Source organism: Sinocyclocheilus grahami, unplaced genomic scaffold (assembly GCF_001515645.1).
Source record: "Sinocyclocheilus grahami isolate Dianchi unplaced genomic scaffold, SAMN03320097.WGS_v1.1 scaffold46.1, whole genome shotgun sequence".
Lineage (NCBI taxonomy): Eukaryota > Metazoa > Chordata > Actinopteri > Cypriniformes > Cyprinidae > Sinocyclocheilus > Sinocyclocheilus grahami.
The window spans coordinates 2,138,976-2,152,516 of NW_015505225.1; the positions used below are offsets into that span (position 1 = coordinate 2,138,976).

Sequence of the window (13,541 nt, forward strand, 5' to 3'; positions counted from 1 at the left end):
CACGCGTCATCTGCTCAACTGGGATTTCCTTCAAGATCACCAGCGTGCCATCAGTGCGTCTGCGACAAAGGTGCACTATCCTGTGACAGATACAGAAATCAGGATACAAGTGGATTTGTTACATTCACAAAATGTAAGAGTTTCAAGATTAACAGCTGAATTTAAAGTTTTACGGATTCAGTTGTTCACTGTCTATTTTAGCATGCTCTTCAAATGAGCACTTTTTGTGGAAATAGCCTAATATAGCTACTTTAAAAGAATAATCTTAAGTATAAACTTGAATACAATTTCCCAGACATGATGTAATTGCAAGTTAATTGCAAATAAATTAAAATGTATTGTAGTTTAAACTGACAGTAAACACAATTAGATCAATTTTAGCGTGCTTTTTGACCCACTTAAGTAGGTCTTAATTACATCTTTACATGTAATTTCATAATTATTTATATTGCCTTTGAAAAATGTAAAATCCTACTGCTGAATATATATATATATACATTATTATAAGTAGGCTATTTATGTGCAAACAGAAATACAGTCATTATGTCATAATGACATTACTATTGAAACTTGCACTTGTAATTACACTTTTGTAACGAAGTTGCAATTTAAAGGGGTCATATGATGCGATTTCAAGTTTTCCTTTCTCTTTGGAGTGTTACAAGCTGATTGTGCTGATAAGATCCCTGAAGTTGCAAAGACTAAAGTCTCAAAACCAAAGAGATATTCTTTATCAAAGTTAAGACTCTGCCACGCCCCCCTAAAACGGCTCGTTCTAACACGCCCCCACATATCTACCTCACTATGTGGAAATATTTGCATAATGCCGCCCAAATGTTCACGCAAAGAAAGAAGGCGTGGTTTCAGAGAGAGCGAGACACATCACAGTGGAGTCAGCTGTCTTAACCGTGGCTTGTGTACTGCAAATACATACCAGCTTCATCACTGTGTCTGTCATGCGACTCTGTTCCCCTTTCATGCTCTGTCTTTACATTTATTTTGAAAGATGAAGCTCGCAATTATGGTAAGGGGCGTTACATTTCCGACGAGTGCTTGCGGTGTTCGGCCAATCACAATGCACTGGGTCAGCTGGCCAATCAGAGCAGACTGCGCTTGTCGGAAGGAGGGACTTTGTAGAAAACGAAGCGTTTGAGAGAGGCGGGGCATAGAGGACCTACAATAATGTACAGTATTTGAAAAAGAATGTGTTTTTTGAACATTAAAGCATGTCAACATATTCTGTTACACCAAATACACAAAATAATGATCTTTAAAAAAGCATCATATGACCCCTTTAAATTAGTTAACTTTAAGTGAGCTACTGAATAAAAACTATAGAGTTAAAATTATAATTAAGTATTTTACAAGCGCTTTAGTGTTAGTCAACTCATCAAAGTAAGTGTACATCTTTAAATCACGACAAAATATTAATAAAACAGAAAGATTTCAAATGTAATTTAAAGTAAAGCTTTTAATTGGATGTTATTAGTCCTTAAAGTGCACTCTCATGACTCTTAAAAGTCTTTTCAGCTTGAAACTTTGAATTTTGAGTGAAAATTTCACACAGAGCCCATACTTTAACTTACAAGCCAACGTGAGAAAGTTTGATTTTTCAGTACATTTTGACACCCTCTGGTTTGCTGCAGGACATTCCGGTTAAGGTTCCAAATTACGACAGAAATTCCAATGAGACCGCTGTAAACATTGCTGTTTTGACAGGCAAATTAAAAAAGAGTAGGGCGAGCAATTCATTGCTCAACAGTTCTTTTCCCTTTGAAATGAAAAGTGTCGAACTCTTAATGCAATGGTAACTCGTTGAATAGGGTGATAATGGCTCTGTAACAACTATAGCCTACTGATGGAATGCGGAAACGCGAGAAAGTGATGCTCCGTGTGTTCCGTTAGCTCGCGCTCTGATTCTCTGAGGAGCGTTGCAGATTTGAAGTTCTTCACAGAGTTTCTCAAGTAAGTTTTACCGAGTTCAAACTCGTCAAAAGTCACTTTGTAAAGCAGCTAGCTCAAACAAACAAGTACGCGTCACTAAAACAACGTTTGTAATTGTATTTACCCGAATGCTCCTCTCCCGACCACTTTTATCTTCTCGTACTTCTCCATGTTTGCTGGATTCTAAACGCGCCTTGACACTAGGCAGCACTTCCTTTACCCCTACAGAGTTCTAGACGGGACAAAATACAGCAAGTGAGCAAGAAGAACTGACTCTGACCCCCTCATTTTGTCAAGGGTTATGCTAATCAAGGATGTGAACACATGAGGGGACCAAATATAGTCATTTATGATTGAACTACTGAAAGTGATGTACTGAACGAACTCCTCAAAGTTAGTTGTTTACAGCTGACAAAGTAAGCATTGACAGAGAGTGTCTTAATAGTGAAGTTTGTAATCAGCTGTGGTTGCTCTGTGATGTTGAAAGGACTATTCTGAAAGCTAGAGATAAATCATCTTCAGGACAAGTCCTGTCAGTAGACTTGTGGCGGTATTCGGTAATGCGATATATCACGGTAATGAATATGCACGATATTGTTATTGTGGGCACTTCTAAATACCGGGAATAATTATATATAACAAATTATTCAGAATTTTGAGTGCATTTTAAGAATACTTTTCCCATCAGCTGGTCAAAATGCACAACACCGCTGAGACGCTCTGGATGAAAGCGCACTTTCACTCTCTGACAGCAGATGGCGCTAAACTGCAGAAATAATAATAATAATAATAATTCATTTAAATGCAGCCGTTACCCCGGAAACCCTGTAAACAAAGCAGCTGCACTACTTTCTGTTTCTGAATCGTGTTTAAATGATTTAAACAGCCATTCAGATTTGTGTATTTGCTAAGATCTTCATCACAGCGCCAAATACTTAAATATTTAGACTTAATAGGTTATTTATTTTCAAACTTTTTTACATTTTAATCTGGACTACAACATGCCCTAGATATTGTTTGAAAGTGTTCTGATTCTTTGTCGTTCGGTCACACTTTACATTAGGGCTTCATTAGGTAACGTTAGTTAACAAACCATTCACAATTGTTTAACCAATTGTTTAGTTGAAAACTTCTTCTGAACATTCATTAATCTTAGGTATTCCAATATTTCACACTTTACATTAGGGCTTCATTAGTTAACATTAGTTAACAAACCATTCACAATTGTTTAACCAATTGTTTAGTTGAAAACTTCAAATCGAAAGTTGCAACTGTGTTATTTAATGAGCTAACATGAACTAAGACTTGTATTTTTTAACAAAGATTAATAACTTCTGTAGCAAATGTAGCTATTGCTCATTGTGAATGTTAATGCATTAACTAAGGTTAACTAATGAGGTCTTATTGTAAAGTGATACCTATTGGTCTATTTTTCTGTATTGCTTTATTGCATTTAAATGTTCAGTTATTTTTGTTATAAGAAAAAGTTATTAAACCTGTTATGCTGTATGGTGACAGCACTTTTTTTAAAACTAAATTTCAATATCGTGATAATACCGTATACCGTGATAAAAGCATTAGCAATTAATCACAACATGAAAATTTGATACCGGCATATCCCTACCTGTCAGTGAATCTTTCCTCAGCGTCTGCACAATTAATAGACTTCATTTTATGCTTTGTAAGCCTATCTAGACCAGATCTCCTCATAATACAGGTAAAACCAGTAACTGTGACCAGTGGACTAAAGTTTAGACTGCCTCGTCACCAGCTGTCTATTATGGTGTCAACTTCATTCTCAGTAAGAAGATTGATCAGTCGTGATTTGATGGCCTACAACATATTTAAAGTATGTTTTTGGTGACCTAATGACTTTTTGGCCTGATTAGACCTTAGCTAGATGAGAGGTTTACATTTCAGAAACACATAAAGGACCCTTGTTTGCTAAATGTTTCTTGTTTCTTTTACAGAATCTTTTAATTAATAATAATTTAATATTATTTCATTTTAATTTTGTTTGATGACATTTTAAAGTGATAGTGTTGTTTTTATTTGAAGAAATAATTGACTCCAAAATTTAACTTCTTTTAACATCTTTGTAAACTGAAAAGGAGATATTTGTAGCAAAAGTCAAAAAAGTAGCAAAAAAAATCAATTACTTTAAATAAAATAATTAGTTTTGACACGTTTCACAGCTGTTCACACTGTTCATGCTGACAAAGTTTCGTGTTATTTTAGTATCATTTATATACTATTATAGGTTTTGTTTATATGTTTAATTATTTTCATATTTTCTGTTTTCATTTTAGATAAAGTTTTAGTAATTTTGTTTTGTTTTTGTCTTTTTTATTCATTTTTTTTTATCTATAGTTTTTTATTATTTAATTGCAAGTAATGAATTTGAATGGTTTTAGTTAGCTAGTCAGCTTTTAGTTAGTCGTGGTTTAGAATTTTTAAACAATCCGAAAGCACTTCATAAAGGTACTGTAATAGTATCAGAACAGTAGAAAAGTAGTAGTAGTAGAACTGTAGTAGTAACAGTAGAAAAAAATGAGAGTAGCTACAGATATTAATAGCTATTTTAAAAAGAATCAGCAACGCCTGTGAGAATAAGTTTCGACAGTGCCCTTTCGACTCATATTGTTCTCTTTAATTCTCTTTAAAAAAAAAAGAACTGTTCCGGTGAGTGTGAACATTGAACATTCCTGATCACTGACTGTCACATTCTAAGACAAGAAACATTTCAAACATGGATTACACTGTGGATTATGGGATGAACCAAATATGCAACAAAGCTGGTTCTAGAAAAGTAAGTGAAGACAGCAATAAAATAGGTTACAGCCTAAGGTTCATTTTGTTTATAAACTTCATAATTTTGCTGTATTATATGACTCATATTTTCAAAACAGTATCCATGTCATACAAATAACTCAGGCTGAGCACCACTGACCAGAATGATTGCATGGAGGAGGACTACAAAATACGTTGACTGATGTGAAGCAGCCTTGGAGGTTTATGCTGTAATGCAAATTACTGGTTAGTTTCTCTGAGAATTTCTGTATCAGCCCTGAGCAGTTTCTCAGTTATCACGCTTCAGTGAGAATCAAACAGATTTACAAAATTCAAAGACATACAAGTTTGCTACATAGACTGTGGTTAATCTGAATGAATTAGACCGAATTAACACCATCATTCTGAATCAAATGTAATATCTTTAATAAACTTTTCAACTGGAGAGTATTCATCGTACTAACACTTGTTTATAACATAAAGTATAAATCTGAATAAATTTGCATGTAGTGATGTAGCATATTAGTTCATAAACGTGAAAGTGGCAATAACTAAGCAGAACAATGAGACTGTGGTTTAACAGAATAAGAAGTTGTTTGAAAAGGTGAAAAGTTCACAAAATGACCTTTTCAAATTTGTTGAAGCCTGACACATTAAAGTGCATTTTTATGTGCTGTACGTCTTGACATTTAAATATTAAATTATTATTTAAATAGCTCAGCTTCAGGCTGCCAGAATATTATAAACTGCAAATGTAAGCAACTGATTAATGAAATACACTCTTAAAAATAAAGGTGCTTCACGATGCCATAGAAGAACCTTTTTGTCTAAATGGTTCCATAAAGAACCTTTAACATCTGAAGAACCCTTCTGTTTCAGGTTCAGGTTTTTTGTGGCGAAAGAAGGTTCTTCGGATTATAAAAAGCTAAGGAAGAGATGGTTCTTTAAAGAACCTTTGACTGAATGCTTCTTTGTGGAACCAAAAATGGTTCTTCTATGGCATCGCTTGAAGAACCTTTTGAAGCACCTTTATTTTTAAGAGTGTAGTTGCATATAAGCAATACAACGTTATGTAAAATAATAATAATTGTTTTGAAGAAATAATGATCTATTACATAGAAAGAGGAATTACTTATGAACCTGTATGTTAACTGAATATGAACTGCATCATGATTGATATTCCATTGCAACACATACTCCTACATGATATTTCATAACACACAGATATAAAATTTCATGTGATCTTAAGAAGGAACTAAGTGGTTACTGAGAATATTTCAAACATATCTTTCAATAACTGAGCAGGTATTGAAGATGTGATAAAAAGCGACTGGTATTTCCTCAAGTTCCGAAGCACTGATTACTCAACATCCTTCATTCAGCTCAAGCTAACCTTGAGATTTGTTAAAAGACTAAGGTTTGGAACACCTACGCATAAAAACTGCTCTATACACCAAGACAAAGAATCAAAGAATTACATAGGAGAGAATTGACCTTCACTGATTGTTCATTTGATTGTTCAGATGTGTGTACAAAGAGAGAGAAAGGACAATCTGATGTTATTTCACCACACTGTAACTGATTTGGTCTGTTAGAGCTTGAAGAGCCCCTACCATGACGGGTCATCTTAGGATGTTTCTTTTTTTCTGTGGGTGTGTGCTGCCCTCTTGTGGCTGTTGGGGGGGAGGGGGGGGGGGTTCAATGGAATCAATGAAATTAAGTTTCAGCTCAAGCTAACCTTGAGATTTGTTAAAAGACTAAGGTTTGGAACACCTACGCATAAAAACTGCTCTATACACCAAGACAAAGAATCAAAGAATTACATAGGAGAGAATTGACCTTCACTGATTGTTCATTTGATTGTTCAGATGTGTGTACAAAGAGAGAGAAAGGACAATCTGATGTTATTTCACCACACTGTAACTGATTTGGTCTGTTAGAGCTTGAAGAGCCCCTACCATGACGGGTCATCTTAGGATGTTTCTTTTTTTCTGTGGGTGTGTGCTGCCCTCTTGTGGCTGTTGGGGGGGAGGGGGGGGGGATTCAATGGAATCAATGAAATTCAGTTTTTACCGCGACACAAGATTACAGAATGATATTGATGAGGTTAAACAATTGTGAATGGTTTTTGTTAGTCTTTTAGAATGTGTGAAAAGTTTTTGCATTCCACTTAAACTGATTGGACTGATTGGACTTACTTAAGTGCACATGCTGAAATAAGATGGGTTGAAAGTGTATGTTGCCCGTGGGAAACACTGTATAGTTCAGGGTTAATGTAATTCTAAAAGATGCGACTCTGGTGGGACTCGAACCCGCAACCTTTGAATTGCCTCCTTCATTAATCTAGAAGTCCAATGCGCTATCCATTGCGACACAGAGCCCGGTGACACAGTAGCCTGGAACTCGTAATAGTTTTTGGCGTCTAAAAGGAAACACGGGCCCAATAGTTTCTGTACAAATGAAGCCCGGTTAACAATGCGGAGGTACTGTCACTTCTGTCTGTCCTGTCCAAGAACGAACCCAGCAGACCACCGTCAGAGGGGAACACTGAACCCCCAGAAGATCTTTAGCCGATCTTTAGCCTACGTCTGTGGATTGTTGAACACGTGGCTGTCGTTTTTCGATTGTTGTTCATTCCTAGAAAAGCACACATTACATAAGGCACCGCTGGGATTCGAACCCAGGATCTCCTGTTTACTAGACAGGCGCTTTAACCAACTAAGCCACGGCGCCGACCTGCGGGGGTCTTCGCGGGGGAGATCTCACTGGGGAGAAATCTCAGAGCTTGAACATGGATATTGCAAAAGAGTGACAATAGAAGAAATCGCATCCCTCGATTGCTCTTTCCCTTTTCACCTGGGCTGCGTGCTGCCTCTATTCCAGGGGCGTAGCCATCATTTCAGAAGTGAGGGGGACAGAAATGTTGTGAAATATTTTTACTATTTAAAATAACTGCTTTCTATTTGAATATATTTTAAAATGATTGCTGTGATCAAAGCTGAATTTTCAGCATCATTACTCCAGTCTTCAGTGTCACATCCTTCAATATGCTAATAATAATAATATGCTGATTTGCTGCTCAAGAAACCTTTTAAAATTCTTCTTATTATTATTATCAATATTTAAAACAGTTGAGTAATTTTTTTCTGGATTCTTTGATGAATAGAAGGATCCAAAGATCAGTATTTATGTGAAATAAAAAGCTTTTGTCACATTATACACTCTACCATTCAAAAGCTTAGAGTCAGTATAATTTTCTTTTTTTTTTTTGGAAAAGAAATGATAGAAATGAACACTTTTATTCAGCAAGGATGCTTTAAATTGATCAAAAGGGATGATAAAGACATTTATAATGTTACAAAAGATTTCTATTTCAGATAAATGCGGCTCTTCTGAACTTTCCATTCATCAAAGAAACCTGAAAAAAATTCTACTCAGCTGTTTTCAACATTTTTTGAGCAGCAAATGAGAATATCAGAATGATTTCTGAAGGATCGTGTGACTAGAGTAATGATGCTAAAAATTTTGCTTTAAAATCACAATAAATTACATTTTAAAATATATTCAAATAGAAAATAGTTATTTTAAATAGCCTAGTAAAAATATTTCAGCATTTTACTGCTTTGCTGTACTTTGGATCAAATATATGCAGGCTTGGTGAACAGAAGATAATTCTTTAAAAAACATTACAAATCTTATTGTTTACTTACTTTTGACTGGTGTATAGGAAACTTTAATTGTTCTCTCATTTCTAGCTTTTTATTGACTTAGAAATCAGATAACTGCTGGACAATAACCAATAATAATGATTTGTTTATATACTACAAACTATTTTTTTATCACATAAGGCAGAATAGTTTCTATACTGTAATAAATGCTATGTCAGTTAGCTATGTCATATACTTTATTTATTACCTGGAGATGACTTGACAAACACAAATAAACCATATATTGTCGCAACCGTATGTTTAATGTCTTCATGTTTCCAAACGTTTCTGTTTTCTGTGAAAACAACTGTTTTCATACAGCGATAGCTGGATGCTTTTGTCCATATTAGGAATTTCCTCGTACGACTTTCTGCGGGAGAGTGCCCTCCGGCTTCGAGTATGAATGAAACATACACTGCACAGAGTGTTTAGTGCTCCACGATGTTCATCTCGCCTTATTCTGGGTCCGAATAAAACATCAGATCATGCAAGATTATCCTGTCTCTTTCGATTTAAATCTATATTTATTCACACTGGCTCTTCAAAACCTCTATGCAAACACACTTGCCAAAAGTGCGTGGACGAATTTATGTGATATTAAAAGTGGGGGGGACACGTCCCCAGCATAATCTAAGCCCCTGCTCTATTCTACAAATTGAAAAAAAATTAACATTTTTTTAAATGTCACATATTTTACACCTTTCTGGTGTTTTATTTTAAGTCTTGATGTCCTTAAGACTATATATTTGCGGTATAAGTACCAAAAACCATCTCAATGTATTTTTACAGCTCCTCTCTCAGGAACTCTGCTGAGAACAGGGGCAACTTCAAGCTCAACCCGGTGTGCACCGTCATGTTACCGAAACAATGACATGTTTCCTGGAAACGGTGTGCAACGGGGTTTGAGATGCGTTTTCTCTTGTTTGGTGGGTGTGTCAAACATGTCAGCCCAACCAGCAGCAGCATGTATATAAACCACGCGGTATTACAGAGACAGCTAGCACAATGTAATTAACATCCAAATAAATTCACAAGAGCAAGTATATTGTTTGCACTCTAAAAAATGCTGGGTTCAATACATCCCAGTGCTGGGTCAAATAGGGACAAACCCAGAAAATGGGTTATTTTTACCCAGTGGTTGGGTTACTACCCAGAAGGTTGGGTTAAACATTTAACCCAGCCGATGGGTCAAAACAACCCAATTGCTGGGTTTGTCCCTATTTTACCCAGCACTGGGTTGTATTTAACCTAGCATTTTTTAGAGTGTAATACTCACAATAAAAATAATAAGGTCATATAGATCATAACACAGTCTTGGAGAAATGTTTGTCTTTTCATCCTGAAATGCGAGGCAAATGTTGGATCACAATAATTAGGAACCACAGTTTCCACAAATCCCTTCATTTGATTGGGATGTTCTCTTTTATTCTGGACGGCAAGGGCAGTGACTGTAACATCGAGCATATTTTGCAGTATTAAACACGTATTTATACCAATTTTATACCAATTTATCAGGCTCCGAAAATTCTTCAAAAAGAACACAAAGAATGGCCTTCTCAGCTGCCATAGTTGCAACTCTTGCGTCATCAGAACAGGGTGTTCAACGCACCACCGTTTGCGTTTATAAAAGGTTTTGCACCATTGTTGTTGGGGCTGAACGCAGCCCAGATTCGGCTACATAAGGAGCATAAAATATCATCTTGTTGTGATGTTGGGTGCCAGAATCTACGTAATACAGCCTCAAATTCTAAATTTGATCGCATATCTGCTGCCACTGCCAGACAAAAAACTGACGACAGCTGTGGTTAAACGCAATAAAACAAGACTGCACATAAACGATCAGCAAAAATGCTCGCGTTTGCAGCGCACACTTCTTATCAGAAAAGGTTCAATAAAGTATTGTCTTTCGTTGTTATGGGCGTGTCTACAGATTTCTTGCCATATGTCTGTTTCTTGCATCTCACGACTATGTCGTGTATGAAATAATGTCTGTGTGCATGTGTGTAAAACAACAAACTGACGATTTATGTATAATAATTTGTAATTGCATATACATTGTTGTGATTAATTGTGGATGGAACAATAACGTAGCTGTAAAAATTGTTTCCTCCTGAAATTGAAATGTATATACATCTTCATCATGACTAGATAGACACGGTGAGTTTGTCTTTACTTTACACGTTAGATGTGATCCTTTTCATAGTAACAATCCTGTCAGATCGTCCATCCTTTGAGTGAGAGTGTAACGTTAAAGGTCGGCCGATCTGGTTATGTGGTTAAAGTTAACCTTTTTCGACATGTTTCCATGTTGTTGTTGCTCAGCAATAGCATGGGCGCGATATTGTCTGGGGTTTGGCAAAAAGAGAGTGGGACAGTGGGACGGTGGGCGGCGCTCGGGGTGGTGACTGAAGTCGGTGACTGTGTACTTCTGACGTCAACTTTTTACGGAAGTCACAACGGTTCGTGAAAAATCACAGCTACTTTATGCAGGCTGTGTGCATTTTACTGTGGACTGACTGTTTTGAAACTTATATGGTTGTTAAATAGCCCCTAGACCTCAGTTATCGTGAAAAAAGCCAGGAAATTTCAGTTTTGACAATATGGGACCTTTAAGTTGCTCCATCTTAGTGTTTTCCAAACAGACTGTTCTCTTTCCATTTCTCTTCTCCTCAACTGTTCTACTCTTCTTTACACTTCAACCAATTCACACTGACACTGGTTGTCCAGCAACCACATGCTCAAAGAATAGAATTGAAAATATTTGTGGAATTGAAATAGGTCATGCCAGAGAGTGAACCTCCTTCACCACTCAGTAATGCGAAACAACTCTGTACTGTTGACAATCAATGCAATGAGTAAGGAAGACCACACAGACACAACAGATGTTTTCTGCCAATTGTACTTTTTAAACATTGACCAGTTTAGACTCAAACAGTTGGTGGTTGCTATTGACTTCCATAGTAGGAAAAAAAATACTATGGACGTCAATGGCAACCACCAACTGTTTGATTACCAGCAATCTTCAAAATATCTTCTTTTGTGTTCAACATAAGAAAGCAACTCATACAGGTTTGGAACGACATGAGGGTGAGTAAATGATGACAGAATTTTCATTTTCAGAATTTTCAGAAGTTTTGGGTGAACTATCCCTTTAAGCAAACTATCTGCAGAACAGTGGAGAAGAATTGATGATATCTCAATATGGCGCCCTCTGGTGTTTGAGAAGAAACAACACGCTTTGCTGCGCAGCCTTTTTTTCTGAGCACTTTTTTTGCGCTTTTTTTATTACAAATCTAGACATACATACAAAACAAATGCAAGTAAACACAGATAGGTATTGCCAGGGTAACAAACAAACCAACCAAACAAAAATAAATAAATGAACACCTTACAAACACACAAAAAGGAAGAATACATAAATACAGTTTTCATAGATAGAACTGACAGAACTTTGGATAGTTGCCATATACTTGTCTAAATCAACTTTGAACAATGAAAAGAGAGGTTAAGAACCAGCAAACATTTGCTTATGAATGTGCAATTTAGCTAGCAGGAAACACAAATGTATTATGTAAACCGTCCCTGTATTCTCTTTTGAGTAATTAAACAATCATAAGAAAGCATCTTCAAAACAAAAAGAAAAGTCACTTACAAAATAGACTGGATGCACAGCTCTACACTAGAAAAACGGCTAATTGCATGCTAGTTATGAACATGTAGTGTTTTATTGCAAACCTTTATGTTAACTGATATGGTCTGAGAGTAAAGGTTTAAGAAAAAGTTAATATTGTTTTTAAGTGTTTGATTTTACAGTAAATAAACCTACTGTAGTATGGTGCTAAGATTAAATCAGTTATTTGTTTAACTAATGATGAATTAAGGATTACACTCAGAACAAAGTATGACAAACATGCCATCTAGATTTTTTTTAATGTTTTTGAAAGAAGTCTCTTATGCTCACCAAGGCTGCCTTTGTTTATTTTTTATAGGCCTACAGTAAAAACTGTAACATTATTAAGTATTATTAGGCCTGCAATATAAAAGAAATATTCTCTATTTTAATATAGCCTATATTCAAATGGAATTTTCATCAGCCATTACTCCACTCTTCAGTGTCATCATCCAGATAGCATTCTAATATGCTGATTTGCTGCCCAATAAACATTTCATATTATTATCATTGTTGAAAACAGAGACATTTTTTTGGATCAGGAGACTTTGTCAAATAGAGATCAAAAGAATAGCATTTCATTGAAATATAACTTTAATATAAATGTCTTTACCGTCACGTGCATCCTTTCGGAATAATAGTATTAATAATTTTTTATATTTATGTAACAATATAATAATTATTATTTAATAATAATAATACATTTACGCAGCCCATATTGAGCACACTTTTTCTAAACTCATTTTGAAACACAATATGCTATATATATATTCATGACCAGTGCTGGGGGTAACTCATTACAAGTAACGCGAGTTACGTAATCAGATTACTTTTTTCAAGTAACTTGTAAAGTAATGCATTACTTTTTTAATTTACAAGAAAATATCTGAGTTACTGTTTCAAAAAAGTAACCCCAGTTACTTTGTTTTCCCATTTATTGACTGACAGCTCTCCTGCCCCCATATTGGGAGAAATCAGAAGTACAGAGGCGTTGTGTGCGCTGTGTGAACATGTTACTGTAGTTCTAGACTAAATGTGAATGTGCATTAATTCATCCCACTCACAAAAAACTGATTTAGTATTCATCGAAATGAATTAAAACAGGGAAATTCAGAATATGACGCAAACCTGCAATAATTAAATATGTTAAATAACACAAATGTATCTAATTCCATTTTATTAACCAATGTCTTTGCTGATGACCTTTGATGATCCAGTTCAACCATACTAATAAGCAAAAATGACTTTAGAGAAACTAACAATTTTGCTTCATTGTTTTTTTATTGCTGAAGAGTGTTCCTTCTCCTGCGTTCTACTGTACAGACGTGAATTTACTTTTCCTTTCAGCATGAGGTTTACTCATTACACTTTTTGGTGTGAAAGGGCTTTTACATTTGCTATAAATAGAACTTCTTATATTAAAAACAATC

General features: G+C 35.5%; 1 protein-coding gene and 2 non-coding genes across 3 annotated transcripts in view; all 3 read right to left on the reverse strand.

Moving 5' to 3' along the window:
• Nucleotides 1-2,153, reverse strand: part of LOC107582647 (serine/threonine-protein kinase Nek8-like) — a 23,827-nt gene extending 21,674 nt beyond the window's left edge. Inside the window, exons 1-2 of the mRNA XM_016268560.1 lie at nucleotides 2,069-2,153; nucleotides 20-80 (exon numbers count right to left, since the gene is read on the reverse strand). Coding sequence (XP_016124046.1) covers nucleotides 20-80; nucleotides 2,069-2,115 — 108 coding nt within the window. The 5' untranslated portion in view covers nucleotides 2,116-2,153. The remainder of the gene's footprint in view (nucleotides 1-19; nucleotides 81-2,068) is intronic.
• A 4,872-nt stretch (nucleotides 2,154-7,025) lies between these two features.
• On the reverse strand, nucleotides 7,026-7,115 carry trnar-ucu (transfer RNA arginine (anticodon UCU)). The gene is given in 2 exon segments: nucleotides 7,026-7,061; nucleotides 7,079-7,115. It is a non-coding gene; the product is annotated as a tRNA-Arg (tRNA).
• A 278-nt stretch (nucleotides 7,116-7,393) lies between these two features.
• trnat-agu (transfer RNA threonine (anticodon AGU)) lies at nucleotides 7,394-7,467 on the reverse strand. The gene has a single exon. It is a non-coding gene; the product is annotated as a tRNA-Thr (tRNA).
• Between the last annotated feature and the right edge of the window lie 6,074 nt (nucleotides 7,468-13,541).